Below are 20386 nucleotides of genomic sequence, written 5' to 3'. Positions count from 1 at the left end.
GCTACGAGGACCCGCTCAACTTGGGTTCTGGGAATCCAAAGTGCGTATGTGAGCGTGTGAGCCCTCCCCCTCAAAGGCAGGTCGACTACGCCTCAACGAGTGTGGACGGTTCGATTGGACTATGGTTGAGCAGCACTTTTCCCTCCCCTAGGGATCTAGGGAGGACAGAGGCTTTTTAAGCAGCAGTTTGTCGGCTGCTAGGTGTGCTCGTGCTCGAGAAGCGGTGTGCTTGGAGCAGTGTGCTGGTGTGCTGTATGCTTCGTCTTGTGTGCTCCATTTGGGAGTCACGCTAGACTGTCGAATGTATCCCTTGTTTTCATGTAAATATGTAAATAAATCCTGTACGCCTAGTTTCTGACGAAGAGCAAGTTCTTACCTACAACCACGTCCCAAGCGGGAGTGAGTTGGACGATGGCATGGGCCCGCTACCACGTAGTTCATGCCCGACTACAACCCTTACAACTGCATGCCAGCGGTGAGATCGTCCTACAACTCTTACAGCGCTCATCTGCGCAGATGGCCATGCGCAGCCACAGCTGGTCTGAGATGCGTGCTCTCCTGCCCTAGCATACGCTCACTCAGGTGATGTGACCTCCAACTTTGAGCACATGGGATGCGCGCATCAAGCCACATCCTTCTCGGCTCAACCTCGCACGCTTGCCCTCAAACCTGCTGCATACGGTGTGCAGGCCTCTGTTATCATACTTGGAATTGCTAAATGTGAAGCATTCCTTGGCGAACATTTGTTACTTTGACGGTATCTATCTATCTAGCCGCCTACGTGTTGGTTCCCTCATGGTCGTTTCGCTAACTTGGTATACACCAAAACTGGCAAAGTATGACAAGAGTGCATGATGAACATAAATGATAGGTCCTGACATGAATGTCATGACATGCATGTCATGTGCGTTATGAAACAGCAGCCTACGTCTTGGTGTTCTCATGGTCGTTTTCTTAACTTGGTAGGCTCTCCTCCGCACACTGCTTGGCATAACATCGATTCCCACAGGCATGGGATCTGCCGGATTTTTTTACCGTATGGAACAAACGGTGAAGGGGAAAATTCACCTGGAGCAGCTATACATTGCTATCACAACAAAACAGTCTACTCACAGGAACATCCTCAGTAAAGCATTTTTGATACATGGCATAGACCTTCACATGTTAGTTCACGTTTACTAAGAGTAACTGGAAGACAGAAAACCAATGTATGAAATTGATGGACGATACAGTCCACGGTAATTGGTAAGAGTGACCACCCTATCTCAACGGCAGTGTGTAAGACGTGTGTTGCCAAGAGAAATGCACGCCACGGACAACAAGAAGGAAGTGACTGCAGTGACTTTTCACGATTTAAAAGGCACATCAATGTGAATCCTCCATCCTAATTTCAGTTTGCCATGCCAAGCATTAAAATAAGAACCTCAAAGCCAGAAGACTGGTCTACGACTAAGGAAGCGCAAGTCCTCAGACAGGGATGCAAGTGGCCAAGGGAGATTCGGGGAAGCTCTGGGAGAAGTTAATTTGGAACATTGAACCAGGTTTGGAGCAGGAATTCTTTTTAGAGCAGAATATATGCATTTCAGGGCACGCTATAGGTAAGCCTCGACATGACTGAAATACAGACAAATCAGGAAGAGATGTTCTTTATTAGACTTTGCAAACTTTGCAATATACTATTAGGTTATGACGAATCAGCTCTGCAGAAGCCCACAACATGGAGAAAAGTTCACTAAAGGAAAAAGATTTCATACAGCCGATAAAAGAAACCCATATAGTATGTTCCTCAGAAATCACTATTAAATTATATACCGGACATGCCAACTAAATATGGCCGAGAAAAAAAATAACCAAAGAATTTGCACGAACAGCCATTGTATGTTGACAGGCTTTTGTAAATGCTAGTCAAAAAGTTTTTTTTTCCTGTTGTGCACAAGCAACTAATATTTAAGTTTAATTAGCTAGCATTAATTACCTCACTTACTGAATAAGGATATTGGATAACAGAAATCCTAGGTTTCTTTAAATCCCATTATTGCTCATGTTTCAACATCCTCCACAGCTTTTTCATGGTCATCTCATCAATTAGGTAAGTTTGTAGTTAGCAAATTAGACACATTCGTGCACAATGAACAAGAAATACTGACTATGACAGCCATGAACAACAACCATCAACATACAGTGAACACCGTTCACATAATACCCTCAGGTGTTTATTTACTGGTGACATTCAGTTGGCATGGCAGAGTACCACAGAATAAGTGCGAAGTTATTTTGTTGGTAATTGCATGTTTGCAAGTATTCTGCATAATCTTGGCAGGAGAAAAAAAAAGAACGCTAACATTTATGTGCAGAATAAACGGAATAAAAGTGTTTAGTGGCTTTCCGATCAGCGTCACCCACCAATATTTTGCACAAGCTTGATTGCTAGGGCTGCCCCATAAAGTCAACATAAAATGGTGACCGATATTTTGAATGCCAGTCAAAGGTTTCATAAAATTTTAGGACTCAATCTGTGCAAGTTAACATTATTCCCGCAAACGCAATTTCTGTTGTTCGCGTATTCTCCGACCCTTTAACCTGCCTACTGGCTGCTATGGTAGACTAAAACAAAAACTTTACATCCTCGGTTTGCATATTGCGGCTGCAAAAGTCTGATTTTGTATAGTGTATTTGTGCAGAATAGAGTGATGAATTTGAGTGATAATTACAGTTGCCATTGGATATCTTTCATCAAGAATTTTCGCAAAACCAAGCAGCTCGTTTGTCAGTGTGTCGCACTACGCTTAACGTTACACCCACAGTGTCCACCATTAATCGACCCAGATTTACCAACAGGGCGTACAAGCAAGCCCTAAAATGTATAATGACAAACCGTACTGCTCATTCATTCAGCTAAGACCGCGACTTTCTTTCCAGACTGCCCCGCAAAAAGTGTGCCAGTTCAAATCATCTTTAGCTGGTCTGCATATTACACAAACGTGTAAGACTAATATAAAACATTCGTAATCATTGTATAGCACAAAAGATTTTCGTTTTCCTGCTGCCAAGTTACAATGCGCCACCAAACACAGCCACACTTCAAAGATGCCGACGTTGAAACGGATTGCTTTAGCTTTGCTTCTAGGGCTAAATATTAGCAGTCAGCAGATGGCTGTGTGGTTGCCAATGAACACGAACATCCCACCAAATTTAGCGACTTCATTCAAAGTTAGTGTTTCGGCGCAAGATGATGCAACTCGGTAGCTTCGCGCAAGATGGCGCAATTGGCGCAGCACTTCCATACCTGTCAGAGCATCTCGACACACACCTAAACGGCTTGGTAATGCTGCAGGTTTATTTTTACCACACGACTCAACATGCAAGGGTGAGAAGGAATGACGTCTTAGCAACAGAGCGGGCATTCCCTTAAAGCAGGGCATCATTCCAACTGGCTGTCAACATAAACACTGGTCAATTTAGTCATTGCTGGTTAATAAATATCACTAGAGAAAATGTACATGACAATGCGATTGATCTCACTTCTGTGTTGCATTTGTGCTACGGTCACTTTGATACAACTAAGCCAACTTTTAAACAAGAGGCAAGCCAAATAAAGGCAGACGATTGTAGCAGTCTGCAAACATGAGAAACGGTGTTTCAGTGAACAATGTGCTCCAAAGAATGATGCCTTGCTATGAAATTTGAACGATAAAAATACCTTTAAGCCAAAACTCATCTTTTATAGTTGTTAGTATAAAGTCGCAGGATAGTGACTTGCAGTTTCTATTAATTTCTTTACTGATAGCTCAAGAGACCTAGCCAAATACACCACACAAATACCTTAACCAATAGCATGAATTGATATTGTACGTTTTCTTTATTATAAAATCAGTGGGGCATAAGGGTTGTGCGCACATGGTTATCCACTTTGAAAACGTAAAAGTGGGTGCGCATTAAGTTCAGGTAAGTACTGCCAAACAATGCAGCGATGTGTTTGGACATTTCCTGCCTCTTGTTCTGGTTCGATCCACCGGATGATTCAGTCATTTCTGTTAGCCCCGTGAAGGTGGAAACGAAATAGTTTGACTGCGCCGTACCCCAAGCGAAATTTGCTGCACTTGCCGTTACATTATCAGTGCACTCTGCTTCCGAAAGAAACAGTCCCGACGAACTCACCTGGTTCTTCGGGGGCCATGGCTGGCTCCTCTTCATCTGGTCTGGGCAATGTCCGCACTCGCTGCCATGGCACAAGGAGGCGTTTGGAAAGCAGCCCTGCAGAAGCCACAGACTCAATTGACTGTCAACCTGGCGGAAGCTTTTATGTCAGGAGTTAGTATCTCGATTACAGGAGAATAAAATTATTTGATGGAACTGACTTATTTTTTAAAAACTGATTTTATGGAGCTCTGGTGCATTAAAAAAATAAGAATTAGAATGTACTTATAGCTGGGAACTGGCTATTGATTTAGGTAAACAATTCGCTTACAAAAATTCCACATAAGAAAATTTGAATATAACTAAAAATCGAGTTCACAACGCGAATTCTGCAGTAGAAAACAATGTAAACAACAAAATAGAAAACTAACAAAACAGTTCAGCTCTCCAAACGACCAATGTAAGAGTGGTCAGGTAACAAAAGTAAAAAACTAACTGGGTGTGCAAAATGACATCATCCTCAATGGCACAAGAATCCTCGTGCCAAGACCTCTCAACTTAATTGCTGGCTGTCCATCTAGCGCACATTGGTCACCAGGGTATCGTGAAAACCAAACTGCCGCACACCAAACTTTGGTTCGTGCAAATGGAAGCGCATTGTATGCCAAGATGGTCCAAGCATGTATTCCATCCCAAGCCTGTAACAAAATAAATTCAAGGGGCACTTTGTCATCCTTACGTGGATGAATGTCAAAGCATTGCAGCGACGTCCAGTCAAGCCAATGATGGAGTCACGCGACTCGAGTGGCCACGTCAGCAGAAGCGCTGCGACATGACCAACGGTGTTCATCACAAGGTGCACACAATGAAAGGTCGTGGGTTCGAATCCTATCAAAGGCTGTGGCTTTGAGTGCCTTAACTCTATGTTAATTAACAGTGACTTAGTTAACTTCATCTCAATTAACACCAAAGTTCGTGGGTTCGACTTCCACCAAAGGTCAAGAGTTCAAAGCATTTTTGGACTGTGGTGTGGTCACACTAACAGTGCCAATGCCGAATTTTCTTCCTCATGAGCCGTATAATGCTTTGACATTAAAATCTCACCAGGAGCCACTCACCATGAACCCCCTTTCACAGCAGAAGTCGCTATCGACCTAAATGGCCCTTTCAGTCGGGCAAACATTGACTTGACAATGTTTGCCCGACTGAAACATTGACACATGAACACTCGCGCTTCCCAGTCGTAGAGTTGGTTCAGTTGACACCTTTAGAGCAAGTTGCACCAAAAATCCACAAGAGGTTTGTTTGCCCTTTTCGGTATACCAGGCGCTATGAAGTCTGACAATGGACCACCCTTCGACAGCAGGAACACGGTCTCTCTGGCAACAGAGCTGAATTTCCATAAATGCAAAATAATGCCATACTGGCCCCAAACAAATGGAACCGTAGAGTGGTTCATAAAAACCATTGTTCAAGATAATCCAGAGATCCCACCTTGAAGAAAAACATCTTGCTACAGAACTGCCCGCCTTAATTTTGCACCACAGACATAAAAAAGTCTGCTCCCAGGTATGCTGCCACCATAGCAACAGCACAACACCAGTGGTAAGTGACACCAAGAGAAAGGAAGCCACGAAAGCTTATGCTGGTGACTGCCGACATGCTCGCTGTTATGACTTCAATGTGGGAACAAGTGTTATAAAAAAGACCAGAAGAAAGAAGAAAACACCAGTCCACATATTACCCGTAAGCCGTAACGCTTACTGTAAAACCTTGTTAATTTGAACTCGGTTAATTAGAAGGTTTTCTCCGGTCTTGTATTTTCCAATGTAAATTTGACCGGATAATTCGAACCGGGTGAGAGAACAGACGCGAGTTAATGACATCTTAGTTGAAATCAAGAAAAAGAAATAGGCATGGGCAGGACATGTAATGAGAAGGGAAGGTAACCGATGGTCATTAAGGGTTACGGACTGGATTCCAAGTGAAGGGAAGCATAGCAGGGGGCGGCAGAAAGTTAGGTGGGCGGATGAGATTAAGAAGTTTGCAGGGACATGGCCACAATTAGTACATGACTGGGGTTGTTGAAGTATGGGAGAGGCCTTTGCCCTGCAGTGGGCGTAACCAGACTGATGGTGATGAATTCGAACCGGCGGCCTAGGTCAACTCGGTTAATTTGAAGATTTGGGGTGCTATGCGGCAATTCCCGATCCCCATTTCACCGCAAACCTGACGAAACGATGGCCATTCAGAGCCACGAGGTGACACCACATAGCAATCGCGATTACTCATAGATGAAGCACCCGACCCGTAGTACTACTGGCACAAAAATCTGTCCCCGGTACGCCCCACGCATCATCGAAATGCGCGCCTCCAGAGGAGAAGGCATGTTTCACTGCAACGCAGCAGGTATACCGGTTTCTGTCATGTGCTCTCGTCACCCACTGCGCATGCTCCTCGCACTTGCAGCGGTCGCAGCGTCAGCGCGTGTCCCGTGCCACTGCCCCTGGCTGCCATTCGCCTTTTCTCTCTCCGCGCCTGTGGCGACATGTGTGCGCGCAACGCCGGTCTGTGCCGTTTCTTTGTGTGCAGTGGTTAGGGGTGTTGCAGCTAGCGTGGTGTTCTTTTTTCTTTTTCACCGAACTGTGCAGAAGTGCCAGTGAGCAAAGATCCAAAAGTATAAGACTTTAACGCTGCAGCAGAAGTTCTACTTGATCCAAGAAGCGGGTAAGAACACGTATTCCAAGACCGAGTTGGCTGAAAGGCACAGCGTGCCCCTCTTGACGTTGTCCACAAAATTGAAGAACAAGTCGAAGGTACTGGAGGCCTACAGCAAGACATATTCTTTGAAGCGGTTGCAAGTATGGGCTCCAACATACCAAGATGTGGAATCAGCTTTACTTCGCTGGCTGCAGAAAGCAAACGCAGCCTTCCTGTCAATGGAACAATACTGCGGGAGAAGGCCAACGACTTGGCTTGTCTACAACCTCGGCACGAAGAGTTGAAGTGTAGCAATGGATGGTTCAGCCATTTTAAAGAGTGCAATAATTTGACCTTTGTAGCCGTTTGTGGCGAGAGTTGCAGTGCAAACGAGAGTGTCGTCGACGATTGGAAACACATGTTGGCTCTGTTGCTTAGTGAGTACGGTGCAGACGATGCGTACAAGTTTGACGAGGCAGCCCTTTTTTACAATATGCTGCCCACAAAAACGTTCGCAGCAAAGGACACCGCAGTCAAGGGTCAAAAGCAGGGCAAGGAAAGAATTACCGTTCTGTTCGGTGTGAACATGTGCAGGAAACACAAGCTGCACGGCTGCACGGCTGCTGCCAGAGGATGAGCTTATATACCGGCACAACAAGAAATCCTGGGTCACAGGTGCAATATTTGAAGATTACGTTCGGCAGCTTGACCACAAGTTCGCAGCTACAGGCAAGAATATACTCTTTGTTGTTGATAATTGCCCGGCGCATGGCGACATCCCACACGTGAAAGCTATCGGGATGGTATTTTTTTCTCCAAACATCCCGTCGACCTCGCAGTCAATGGACTAAGGCGTCATTCACCACACGAGGAAAGTTTACCGCCACCACCTGCTCAAGCGCATTCTCCTTTGCTACGACAACGGCAAGGAGCACTCCATCGACCTCCTCGGGGCCACGTCTTATTGTGTATGCGTGGAAGCAAGTGGAGGTGTTTTCAACACACTGGCTTCTCTAAGCAAAGCACCATCGATGCTGATGCTGGCTATTCATGTGCACTTGATGAAGAAGGAGCCGAGTATTGCGACTGCATCAACGCACTCTGCGCAGAAGATAGCAAATCTGGTGCAGTTGGCTTCGCAGAATATCTGAACTCTGAAAATGATCTACAAACCTGCTACTCAGAATTGGAGAGTGAAGGTACCGATGATGTGACCACATGCGATGACAGCAACGACGACAACAACGCTAATGAGCCCTCCCAAGCACCCGTTCTCGGGGAAGTTATCGGATCGCTGAATGTTATCCACAGTTTTGTTGAGTGCCACGGTGGAAATTCTGAAATGCTGCACGTAGCTGGCCAACAAAAAACATGACCCTTGGAGCCTCGAACTACAGGGCGCGGCAAACTAGCATCTCTGATTACTTTATGTAATCCAAAGATTGCCAAATAAAGGTAGCGCATTCCTGCAGCAAAATTTTTTGCCTGGGCTGCATTTCTTTGAGTGTTCGGTTAATTCGAAAACCCACTTAATTTGAAGATTTTTTTTTGGTCCCGATGACTTCGAATTAACGAGGTTTTGCTGTAAATACAGTATGTAGAAAACCGCCCACCAGCTTGGACAACTATGATAGTGCTTCTAAGAGACTTGCTCGCCTTTGCACATGGGTTTCAGTGAGTGTATATGATGCCGCCAGAGTTCTAATGATGCAATTTTGTGATATCACCCACACCTAGTAGACTCCAAGGTGCTGCGTGCATTGTGCAGCACCACTGGCCTTGCGTGATTGCTATTGCTGTCTTTGCTTCACTCTTCGAGTGAATCTGCAATTAATAATAGACTACGCTCATCTATGAACTATTCGTGAATGTGCAATTAGGCTGCTTCTTAGAATACATGTTCCACTTTTGCGCTATGGCGAATTCTTCCAAAGCGGGATGAACCAATTCTTTTTCCTTTCACAATTCGCAAATAAATAGCCGTTTTTAAATCGCAAATAAACAGCTGTTTTTAAATGAACAGTGCCACAAGCTATAGCTAAAAAATTCAGGTACATTTGGGTTTGGAAATCGGACAGACCACAGTTGACGTTTATCTGAACGAACCGCCGTCTGTCGAAGAAGAGGCCCCTAATGATGATGGTAGGGTGAAGAAAGATTTCGCCATGGAGCTAAGGGCAAGGTGTTCGGTTTCTTTCAAACTCTTGTAATCCCCCGACACCAAGAGACTGTTCTCAACTGTGGGAGCTCTGCAAAGGGTGTGCAGGTCATGCGTGAAGGTCGATGAAGTAGCTCAATGCTCACGTATGGGAGTACTGCTTGAACCAGTTTCACAAAATCAACAAGTGAAGCATGCTCGAGCTGCTACTACTATTTTATGATTGAAACTTGAATAGTATAAAACATACCTAATAAGGAATAGTGTTCGCAGATCATATTGTGATGTACAGCAAATGTATATATTCAATAAATATTCTTGCCAATTCAATGAGTAAATCTAACTTTGCTAACTGGTAGTTTTTCACAGTTGCCCATCCTACATGTCAAGATACAGTGGAACCCCGTTCATACGTTTTTCACCGGACCGGGAAAAAAAAACGTAACAGCCGGGAAAACGCAACAGTGAGGAAAGCTCCGAAAATGAATGAAAAAAAGTGCAGCTTCAACTATAGACAATTTATTTCCACAGAGTGCGCTTAGGACCTAAAAAAAAGTCCAGAATTGTGGCTTGCCGTTTCTTTCGCTCGCTAGAAATCACCACACGTTTCTCAATAGCCTGGAAGGCCGCATTGCTGTCAGCGTCGCTGTGAGGTGCGACGTACCTGCGGAGGAGGTCCAGAGCCGCAACGGCTTTTCGAAAGCTACGATTTGGCAACTCCCCGGCATCATGCGGCTCGTGCATCGCAGTCTGCGACTTCACTCGCGACCGAGATCCCATCGATCTCGGCGATGCTCTGACACTCTGACGTCCCGACAACAACATCCACGGCGATGTAGTCGTCGTATGTGACCGCCATTTTGGCTTTTGGCGAGTTTTGGCCGGGCTTGGCTATGGAGCTGGCTGCAAGAAGCCGCACGCCAATTCGATGGCGGCCTCTCGAACTGGCGTGCGGCTTCTTGCAGCCAGTTCCATAGCCAAGCCCGGCCAAAACTCGTCAAAAGCCAAAATGGCGGTTGGAGCGCGTTGCCTACTTTAGCCCAGGCGGGTTCGGGGGGCTAAGTTGCGACGTATCATGCGGGAACGTTTTCACAGCTACGACGTAACAGCAGGGTTCCTTATACATTGGATCCTATGGAAGCTATGCCGGGACCGGATGAAAACGACGTAGCAGCCGGGAAAACGCAGCAGTGAGGAACGTAACAGCGGGGTTCTACTGTAGTGCCTATGTGTGCTTCTCTCAGCCATGCTGCACTGAATGAATATATCGTAATATCCCGGGTGATCACCAACCCCTCCTTTAGGCAAAACATTGATTATGACAAAACCACCGAATCATCACCAACCCCTAGAAACTGTAACCCATGGGCCTCACAATTTGCAAAAAATACCGTCCCAAACGTTGCCCCGAGGAAAAAATAAAAATAAAATAGGAGATAGCAACAAACTGTTTCGTTCACGCACCTAGGCTGTCTGCAATTCCTAATCGACAATTATACCAATTGCAGCAAACGTACGAGTGACATGCTTGAAAACCGGCTGAATGACTTTTCCCGTGCTGGCGCTGGCCCAATGTGTCACACGAGTCTGGGGCTGAACAAGGACGACGTCCAAGACCTTCTTGTGCTGGGCCAGGCACTCATTCACAAGTCTGAAGGTGCCCAGAAAGCCCTAAACGAGGTGGGCACTGATGTCATGTCCATACCAGGCTAATGCAGGTCAATCCTGCAGCCTGGTATGGGCTGCAGGATTGTGGCTGCAGATTTAGGCTGCAGTTTCCGAAGACGTGGTCCAGGCTCCAGCTTCAGCGCTGGAACACGAACACCAAGAGGGGTCAGAGAACGAAACCGTCAGCATTCTTTTTGATTCGGAAAGCAATGTTTCCTTCGATGGTTTTGATGAGGACGACAGGTGAATAGATGTTTTCTCGGACACCAAACCCAAACATTCTCTTCCAGTTCTTCCACGAAAGGCTTTCGTGGTTTGTCACGTTCGGTTAGGTCGAGCGGTGTGTCATCCACTCCGCCCAGACATCCAGCCGGCCACCACTGCGTGCAGATTGCACGCACGCACGCCAGTTTTGTTTGCTTCTTTATTTGCTTTTGGCACTCCTTACTTCGTTAGATTGTAACTTGGGTGCATTCCTTCTTCCTTTTGCAATGCTGCAGAGATAACATCCGGGATAAAAATTTAGCGTTTTTCTCCTCAAGCCACGCTGGATGCAATAAAAAAACAAAGGACATTAACATGACAGCGTTAAGGAGCCTGCGTGGCATAAAATCCGGCATCCGGCGTCGGACATCATTTCGGCAAAATGATCTTCGAGCCAGGCATACCCAGGCCATTCATAAGACGCAAGGAATTCACTGAACTAATTTAATTTCTCAAGCTAAAATACGTAGAAAAATCACAAGCTACGACTTACATGCAACCTACAGACATGATAGCTTTCAGATTGTAATGTGAATATATGAGAAAAGATAATTCTGTTACGCGAAAACCCAAACAAACCCCTTTTCCAGCGTTTTCACAATGCACAGACCAGAGATGGCATCTGCTATTTGCGGACATCAGCGTGTAAATATGTCAGAGTTCAAAGGGCGGCGCGCCCGCTTCCTTGAAATACTTCCAGATGGCGCTCGCCTCCACCGCATCGTGATCCCTGCAAGGGGACGCGTTTTGATCAGAAAGCCCGCCTTCGTGCATAGCCTTTGTCACGAGCGTTTCCCAGTAAACATTATGGTTATATACGCTGCAGTTGCCGGGAAGCGCAAGAAGTAGTCAGGAATCTCTGAATGCTATCACATTACACTCTTATTAAAGGAGAAGCTTAAGCATCCTCCAAATTTTTTCTACCTTTTCCCACTTTTTCTAGTTTGGTCCCCGAGACATGGCCCACCCAACATTTTCTTGAATTTCAGGTGGCTTCAATTACTCGGAATATTACAGTAGCAAGTTGCTCTTGCATGATACTTGAATGCACAAACAAAAGTGGGAAGTTCAGGCTGGAAGTGATTATGAGTTCTCGGCATTGATCTGCATGCTGTATTTACTTACATTCCAAAACTTCCGAGCACGCACATTATTTGTGGGTGCCTGAACGGATGAAAAAATATGATAGTGAGCGAGGCCATATGAAGTGATAGCCATTGTTGCAAAATTGCAAACGACCCTTAGACAAACGAACTCTCTAAACCCGGACCCTATTTTTATTCCATTAGTAGCGTCATAGAGCAAAGTGTGTTTTGTTTTTTTATCCTACCTTTGACACTAAGTACTACTGTACAGAACCAGTAGTTAGCACATTCTTATCTGTGCTAAACAGTGCCCTTGCTTCATAGGCAACAAGTGTGTTTGGACACACCATGTTTTGAGAAGTGTTTGCATGTAGTAAAATCTCAGCGCAATCTCCACATTCGTGTAGTAACCAATGTTTATTCTCCAGTGCATCTGGCAATGAAACATGACTGTCCAAGGCTGTCACAAGGACATCCTAGATTACGGTTGCATGCAGCTAAGAATTACAATACGCAGCGCACCCTAGTGACTGTAAAAATGGCAGACTGTGCCTAGGTACACCATTTGACTCCCACGTTAAATAGTGCAGTGGTCACTTCGAGAGCATTGTTGACGGCTTATTCTTTAGGTTTATTCAGTCTCCCTATAAGCAAAGCAGTGTGATACGCTTTGAGAATCGGAATGGCATGGCAGGCAGTTGTATTTGTAAACTAAGCTCATGGGACGAGAAAATGGTTTATTCGAAACTGTAGCAAACTGAGGCTAAGAGAAGAACGGTAGCCTTTACAACGTGAGGGTGAGGGGAGGGCTCAACTTGCGTTGTGAGGTGGAGCGGTAGAAGACCAAAAATGAGGGCATTTGCCCACCTCTAGTCGTGACGACAGACATATGGATTTCGGTTTGCTGTTGCAGACGCTTTTGTAACAATTACAGTGGAACTTTGCTGACACGTTCCTCGGCGTTGCATTTTCCCGGCTTCAACGAAGTGTTTTCGTGGTCCCGACCCAAGTCCCATTGGCTCCTATGCATTATCTTCCCATTTGACGCAGCACCCATCTGTAATGTTCCCACATCTTAGATTGCAAGTGAAAGTGGCCGCCACATAAGTATAATGGTGCAGGAAGAAATCGACTCTTTCATGTTGCAACAAGAAACCGATTCGTTGCAACAGGCGACCGAAGTTTGCGATAAACCAACAAAGTTGCACAAGCAGGCGCCGCACAAACATTTGGGAGAAAGAATGCAAAGGGCAGTTGGCGAAGCATCTGAAAAAGTGCGCATTGATTAAAACCTACTGGGAACCACATACACTTGACCAATTCTGGCAAGGGCTACATTTAATTTGGGGCCTGCAAGGGTCTTGTCTTTCACAATTGCTGGTTCTCGTAAGTCAGCTTCAGCACAATAGAACTGTGTTATGTGGTGAACAAGATACTGCGGTAGGGGCCACCGTCATGGAACACCGTACGTGTCCCTTAATTATGCATGTATGCGTGTATGCGTGTAGGCACGTATGCGTGCATACGTGCCATTCCTGCTCACAGCACGAGCACAGAGACATCTAATAACTGCTCTGGCAGCCACTCAGACTGTTTCTGTAGTTGTGCTGCGGTGATTTGCGATCTTCCTCATGGTTACATTTCCCCGGCTGGTACTTTTTTTTTCCACAGTCCCTTTCAAAACATGTGAACGGGGCTCCACTTAACTGACATCAACCTCGATTCCATGCTGATACAGCTATGCAGCCAGCTAGTATGGTGGACTATGTGTTATGTATGCCTACAATTTGTTCTAATCCACGAAATAAATGGCGTCATGACACTACTAGGTTAATCTAGAACAGAAAAATGAAAATTGAGGAACAATAAAGAGGTGAGAGAAAAAAATAAATAAAGAATGACGACTGCTTCGCACATTGCACTAATTAAAAACTGAGAAAGAGGATTCACTAAACTTATGTAATAGTTGAAAGTCAGCGTTTTTTGATCCCATACCACATTTCTTTTGTATGTGCTATTGCTATGACACAAGAGCCGCGGAAACCGTTAATGATGATTGTCAAAGTCAGCAACAGCTTTCTTGTATAAGCTGCTGCATATCCCCATGGCATCCGCGAACCACAAAGCCTTATGGGCAACCACGATGCCAACCGTGATGACGAATAATATCACAACACCGTACATCTTCTTGTATCAACACAGCACCCACATGTCACCTTGTGGAACCCCTTCTGCCACCTTGGCACATCCGTTCTGGGAGATTGGCCAAAAGTGGGCACTCACATATTATCACATATGCAGTAAAGAAGTTGTCTGTTTGGGCAGACACCCATCGATCTAAGTTGTTTAGTGGGCCGGCCAGCAGTCTATTCGGGCACATACCGCATGGTCCACGCTGTCCGCTCGGCAAGACCAGTGCATACCATATTTACACGATTGTAAGTCGACCAATTTTTTTTAAATTTGAAAATCTGAATTACAATTGAAACCAAAACATGGCACTGCGAAAAAAGCGAGACCAACGAGATATCAGGGAAGCTACAAGATAGTCACAATTTTATGTTTGCTCTATGGCCCTACCCATATCATTTCGCTATCCCATGCGTTTGTTCGCCTTTCAGAAGGGCTTTTCAACATTTTTTTAGTTTTACAGTGCACACAACACTCATGGGAGGTGTCAACAGTGGACGATAGTTCATGGAAGAGAAGACATCGCTCATGTGTTTCTCTCCCTGTAGCTCTTAGTTTCACGCGTTCGACTTGACTGCCTGCTACGTGCTACTTCCGTGCTTCCTCGGTCGTCACAAGTGCTCCAGGCCCACTAAACATTTGGCGCTCGTTCATTGCACCGTTCAAGAGGGCTGCCATCCTTTACGCCAAAGAAACAAATCACTGCGCAGCAGGCTGCAAGTTCGATGTTTCTGAACGGGTGGTGCGAGAGTGGCGACTGCAGCAAAGCAAACGTTTCCCTTGCAACGGCAAGCGAAGAATTTCCCACGGGCCGAAGTCGGGATGCTTTCCAGAGCTGTAGGCCAAGCTTGCGGCATACGTCACTAAAATGCGCGACCTGTCCCTGCCAGTGAAGTGCAACACAGTCACGAAACAATCCCGGATCTTCGCCTTTTAAGAACCTGCTCCACCGCGAGTACGAGTGGCTGGCGGTAGAAGACCCGTGCACTTACGCCAACCGGACCTGCCAAAAGAGCCTCCCTGACGGGTGCGTGTGGTTGGGTGCATTCGGCATGGGCTGCTGCTCCACAATATGTCATGGTGCGGTCGTTTGCCAAATGTGGAATTGCGCTGGATGACGACACACTGTGGGACCTTAGCAGCAATGATGATGGCAGCATTAGTGAGGACGAAGTGAAGACAAGTAGTCCAGTGACCATGCCAGCTATTAATAAGTTTTCATTATGGTATACACCCTCGGGTATGCTCTTCTTTGTTTTCCCTGTCACACGCAATATGGGGGGGTCGACTTACATTTGAGTCTCCTTATAATCGTGCAAATACGGTCGGTACCTAGTGGCCCGAGATAGCAGACAACTTGGGTCACTGGGTATGTGATACTATATTCTGCGAGAGATGGTCAAACCATTCGAAGTGGTTGTAGGTAAAAAAAAAAATAATAACAGCCACTGCTTCGAAAAAGACTAGGTCAGAAATATGCAGTAGGGCATTACACAGGCACATCTCAGAACTGTGATGTCAAGGATGAGGTGACAAAATCTAGTTAAAGTTTGTTAGACTCGGAAGAACAAGATACTGCAGCAGTCTGAAGAGGTCATTTGAAAAGAAAAAAGCAATGGACAAAAGGCAAATGTTCACTACATTGACCACTTGGTGCGCATACGTACGACGGCCGGGCTGTCGGAAGAGTGTCTCTGCATCTTGCGCTGTGGGCAGCACCGCAATGTCCTGCATCGTCAAGCATCGACACGTGAAATTAAAAAGAAATTGAGCATTGAGTTTGCGACCGAAGAAAAGTTTGCATGCTTACATAAGCTTCTAATGGGGAATCTAAAGCGAACAACGTTAGTGTATTATGCAACATGCTGATAACTATACCAATAATTTGTGAAAAGGACTTTACAGAAATTGCACATACCATCTTCACGTAAGCTGTGAACTAACACAACATATGTACGCCTTGAACGATTGAACAGATACAGTTTACAGAAATGCTCTTAGTGCAGACCTACGAAACTGAAATTTGTGCCCCGATATTTTACGAAATTCACCTACCTAAGGCAACTGCTATCACAAAAAAACATCTTGGTGCCCTAAATAAATGCTCGTCTTCCAACAGTTACTAGAATTTCGTTTTCTCACCCTAATGAAATTCCATTAAAATAAGTTCAGCGGTGGTCTAACGAGATTGTATCAATCAACAGCAAAGAAGCAAAGGAAACAAGAGACTATATCTTTATTTACTAACAACACAAAGAAACACAGAAATAATGAAAAAAATTATATGAAAGTCTAGGAGAGTTGCCTCGTTATATTCCCATTTAAATTAAAATAAAGCACCGTTAATCTCCCATGTGCTTTCCTCGGCTTTATAGTATATGTCGAACATGCCGCAGTGACTTTTTGACTATAATATTCTACTTCAAAGCACTAGGTCGTGGCTTCAACTCGCAGCCACGATGGCAGCATTCTGATAGCAGAATTCTGAAACACTAGCGTAAAGCACCGTGGATGCACATGAAAGAATCCCAGGTGCTCAAAATTATTCAGGAGCCCCCGACTACAGCATCCCGCTTAGACCATTGTGCATTTTCGGGACATTAAAAGGGCCCTGAACCACTTCTTACTTAAGTCGAGAAATGCATTTGAAGATAAAATAGACTATTTCAGAAATACATTGCTGTGAGAAAAGTACTTAAATGAGCTCAGCAGAAACGAAGTTATTGGCAATCAAGGGTCGCATGTAATACCATTCACGGTGTTTCCGTTCCTTCTTCAATGAGTTGCACTGCGAAGGCTATGGCAGAGTCGGGGGGCCCCACAACGCTCTGCCTTACTGGACATCACCATGACGCGCAGTTCAAATTTGATTTTACATTTTCTAGTAGATGCCAGCACATGCAATTTTGGTGCCTACCACACGCCAAATGCGGTTGTCTTCAGCAAGCCACAGTGCGCTCAACCAGCTGACTCGTTTCGGCATCATATGGCGGTCGCGGTATCTACGCTACGCAGCAGACGGCAGCTACATGCAACTGCATATCGCATATGCGCAGCGTTTGCTTTGTGCACGACAGGGCTCGAGTGCGCGTTCGCGCTCAAAATCTCTAGTTTGGCCATGCTATGTGGTGCGGCCCAGCTTTGTCCTGTACCGGATTGATGGGCAGATAGCCACATCCTACTTGTGCATTTTGAAGCGCTAGCAATAGCTCAATGCGAAGCGAAGCCTGCCAAGGCATCTAACCAGGAGCGGTCAGGAGTTAGTACGCACTGGGCAAGCATTCCTGTGGCCTGACCTTAAGTTGGGCATGGTTCGAGGCTAGTCGAGTGCTCGAAACTGGTAAAAATGAGCAAGACCCGACAGCTGCAACACCAATAGGCACGGTAAGCAAAGTTTCATTCCTAGACGGGCGGCTACAGCAAAGCATGAGCAGAGGATAGTCAGCTTCTTCTGGAAGTAAGTCATTGTTTTTGAAATTCAAAAGCAGATTTTCGCGTACTTGAGCGTGTTTACTAAACTGCACCAACAAATATACACGGTAACAGTAGGAAGGAGCGCAATGACCCAAACACCCTTCTCGATTGATCTCACCTACTGGCATTAGCAGCCAGGCATGGGAATCTGTTATGTTACAAAATAAGGCGTCCAGAAAATAGTGAAGAGCACGCTTATGTTGAAAAGACAGCAGTTGAGAAAAAGGAGACTTCGAGCTCTGCTTGCGAGCTCCACATGTCGCACACAACTGCAAAATTTGGCCAAGGTGTTCCCAGAACCATACGCTATTCCACGACTGCTTTTGCACCAAGCCCTTCAGGACCCCTTTAAGTTCTTTGATTTGATTGTCTGTGGTCTTCACATAAGCTGTGATCGCATCTGTGTCCCGCAAGCAATTGATTGGGGAAGTTAGAGCTTGCCCGAGGGCTAAGGCTTTTTCTCAAAACGTGACACAGTTAGTGAACCCAAAAAAACCAGACATAGCACGAAAGCAAAGATGGGGGCACGGCCCTGTGCAAGTTTTTTTTATTACATGCTGTGTCCGTCTGTTGCGCTCGTTAACTGCGACAAATGCGTATTGACTAGGCCCCCAGCAAGTCCTTTCTCTTCAAATGTCTAACAGCTGGCCGAATGATGATGGTGGCTGCCCACCCGCGTAAGAGGCGCCGCACTGCTGTCACGGATGTTCTGCCGCAGAGTCTCCATGTCGATCTGCGTCTCCTGATCGATGATGACGCGAGAGCGGCGACGGCGGCGACGTGCTGGCTCCCCAGATGGTGGCGACCCGGGAACGCGGCGCCTCCCTGCAGGCACGGCAAAGTTATGCGTCAACTCTCTATAGTAGGCGACAGCCTAAACATGCAGCGGCAAGTGCAATCGTTGTCCAACTTGAAAAGAATCTGTACAGATGCACCAGACAAATATATCCTTCGTTAACATTTATGGCCAGAGGTGAACGTCTCTGAAGGTCATTGTCGCAATTCAGGTCACTTTCACAACGACCGACAGACTTAATGTCATGCTTGACTATAAGGGCTTGCCTTTCGAAGGCAAATTGTGTTTTAGAGGAAACCTAAAAAGGAGGGTACTATTACCACGTTAACAAGGATATACCAATTAAACTGCGTTAGTAGGTTGTGCTTCTGCAACAGCACTGGTGGGAACGACCCAAGTGCCTTTTGTAGCACATTTCGTAGGTGGAAAAATTATGATTTAGAGCAGAATTACAATTTGGAGCAGATTTTGTAGGCGTCAACAATGATGGTTTCAAATGGTTATCGGCCAGATATTATTCCTGCAAGTCAGAAATGTTTCCACAGTACCGGCACACATCATTGCAAATATTCTCGAGGAAGGTAATCCACGTAAGTGACCACTCACAAATTACAACCACCCCTTGGCCACTCTAAGCCAACTAGCGTGCTCTAGAAAGAAAATACTGCGTGCTTCCAGCAGTAAAGCAAGCCACACAAAGGCATAAAAAACTCGCAGCAATACAGTCACATGGCTTACAGGAAGGCCATTTGAGCAATTTCATTTTAGGCCTACGACGTCTAGCTAGTAAAATGGCCGAGCTATAAGTCCACTGCATTACAAGAACATACAGATAAACTTGACACAGCAAAGCAGCTAATATTATGCACGAAGATATGCTTTAGTTTCCCGAGTGCAGCGTAACACAGCCTCAGCACTGAACGTGCGAAGTGTGCATTGTCGGTTGAGGAACACCTATCCTACCCAGGCTACGCCGCTGGTGTGAAGCATGAATGCGGGACATGCCAACAACGCGCGATGGGCTGAGCGTGCAATACTAGACCGGACAGTATTCATCCTAAACTATGCATGACCCGCGAATATGGTGCACAGTTTTCTAATGGCTGACCGCAAACATGCGTGAGCACATACTGGATTGGATGAGCTCAGTGACCTCTTTAGCTCATTTAGTTTTACGAATGACAGGAGATGCAACGGCACTCTTTACATAAGGTGGAGGCGACCGCCTGACTGCAACTACTCTTCATCATGGCCTCCGAGATCACACAGCACGGCTCGTCCTGGAGCAGCTTTGGAGCAGTTTGTCTCATTTGTAGCATGGGCGTAGCAGCTTTAATGGAATGTAGCAGAGCGGAGCAATTGCAGCAGCATTCCCACCACTGCAATAGCTAAGCAGCCACTCTCCTTGTGGAGAGGCATCACATAAGTGAGATAGACAAAACCTAAAAGACAGGCGGCGAAGAAGTCCCAAAGTTCCAACAAAAGCTTCTGGCGACACAGATTTTCCCAACATCTACTCAAGTGTACCGTATACTCCTGTGTACAATTCGCACCCTTGTATAAGGCGCACCCCTTGAAAGCGGACACTCCTGCCAACAAAAAAAAAAAAAAGTAATAATATTTAGTAGCACTTTTGTATAAGATTCACATGTTTCACGAGTTGCGGGTTCGCAAGCACGCACATGTCCTTGTCTTGAAATGCCTTAATTAGCTGATTCTGAAGCGCTGAACTAGGGTACTACACACCGCTGGTCTATACTGGAGATGTTCCCATGCCTCGCGTTCCCGCACACAATAGCGTGTGCGCGGATACACAAGGCACCCAATATAAAAGGTGAGCCAGGCGCAGTATCGAGCAAGCCTCTCTCTCTCTCTCTCTCTCCCTCAACGCTTTCTTGTGCTCCCTTTATCTCT

General features: G+C 45.8%; 1 protein-coding gene across 2 annotated transcripts in view; it reads right to left on the bottom strand.

Moving 5' to 3' along the window:
* The window catches only part of LOC142592657 (uncharacterized), a 148420-nt gene that overhangs the window by 52199 nt on the left and 75835 nt on the right, over positions 1-20386 (bottom strand). For both annotated transcript variants that reach the window (XR_012830760.1, XM_075704224.1), the window contains exons 10-12: positions 18350-18501; positions 15870-15930; positions 4159-4254 (exon numbers count right to left, since the gene is read on the bottom strand). Coding sequence is in view for 1 of the 2 variants with exons in the window: in XM_075704224.1 (XP_075560339.1) it covers positions 4159-4254; positions 15870-15930; positions 18350-18501 (309 nt within the window). In the remaining variant the exon portion in view is untranslated. The remainder of the gene's footprint in view (positions 1-4158; positions 4255-15869; positions 15931-18349; positions 18502-20386) is intronic.

The sequence above is a fragment of the Dermacentor variabilis genome, chromosome 9, assembly GCF_050947875.1.
Source record: "Dermacentor variabilis isolate Ectoservices chromosome 9, ASM5094787v1, whole genome shotgun sequence".
Lineage (NCBI taxonomy): Eukaryota > Metazoa > Arthropoda > Arachnida > Ixodida > Ixodidae > Dermacentor > Dermacentor variabilis.
This window is presented reverse-complemented; position numbering and strand designations above follow the sequence as displayed.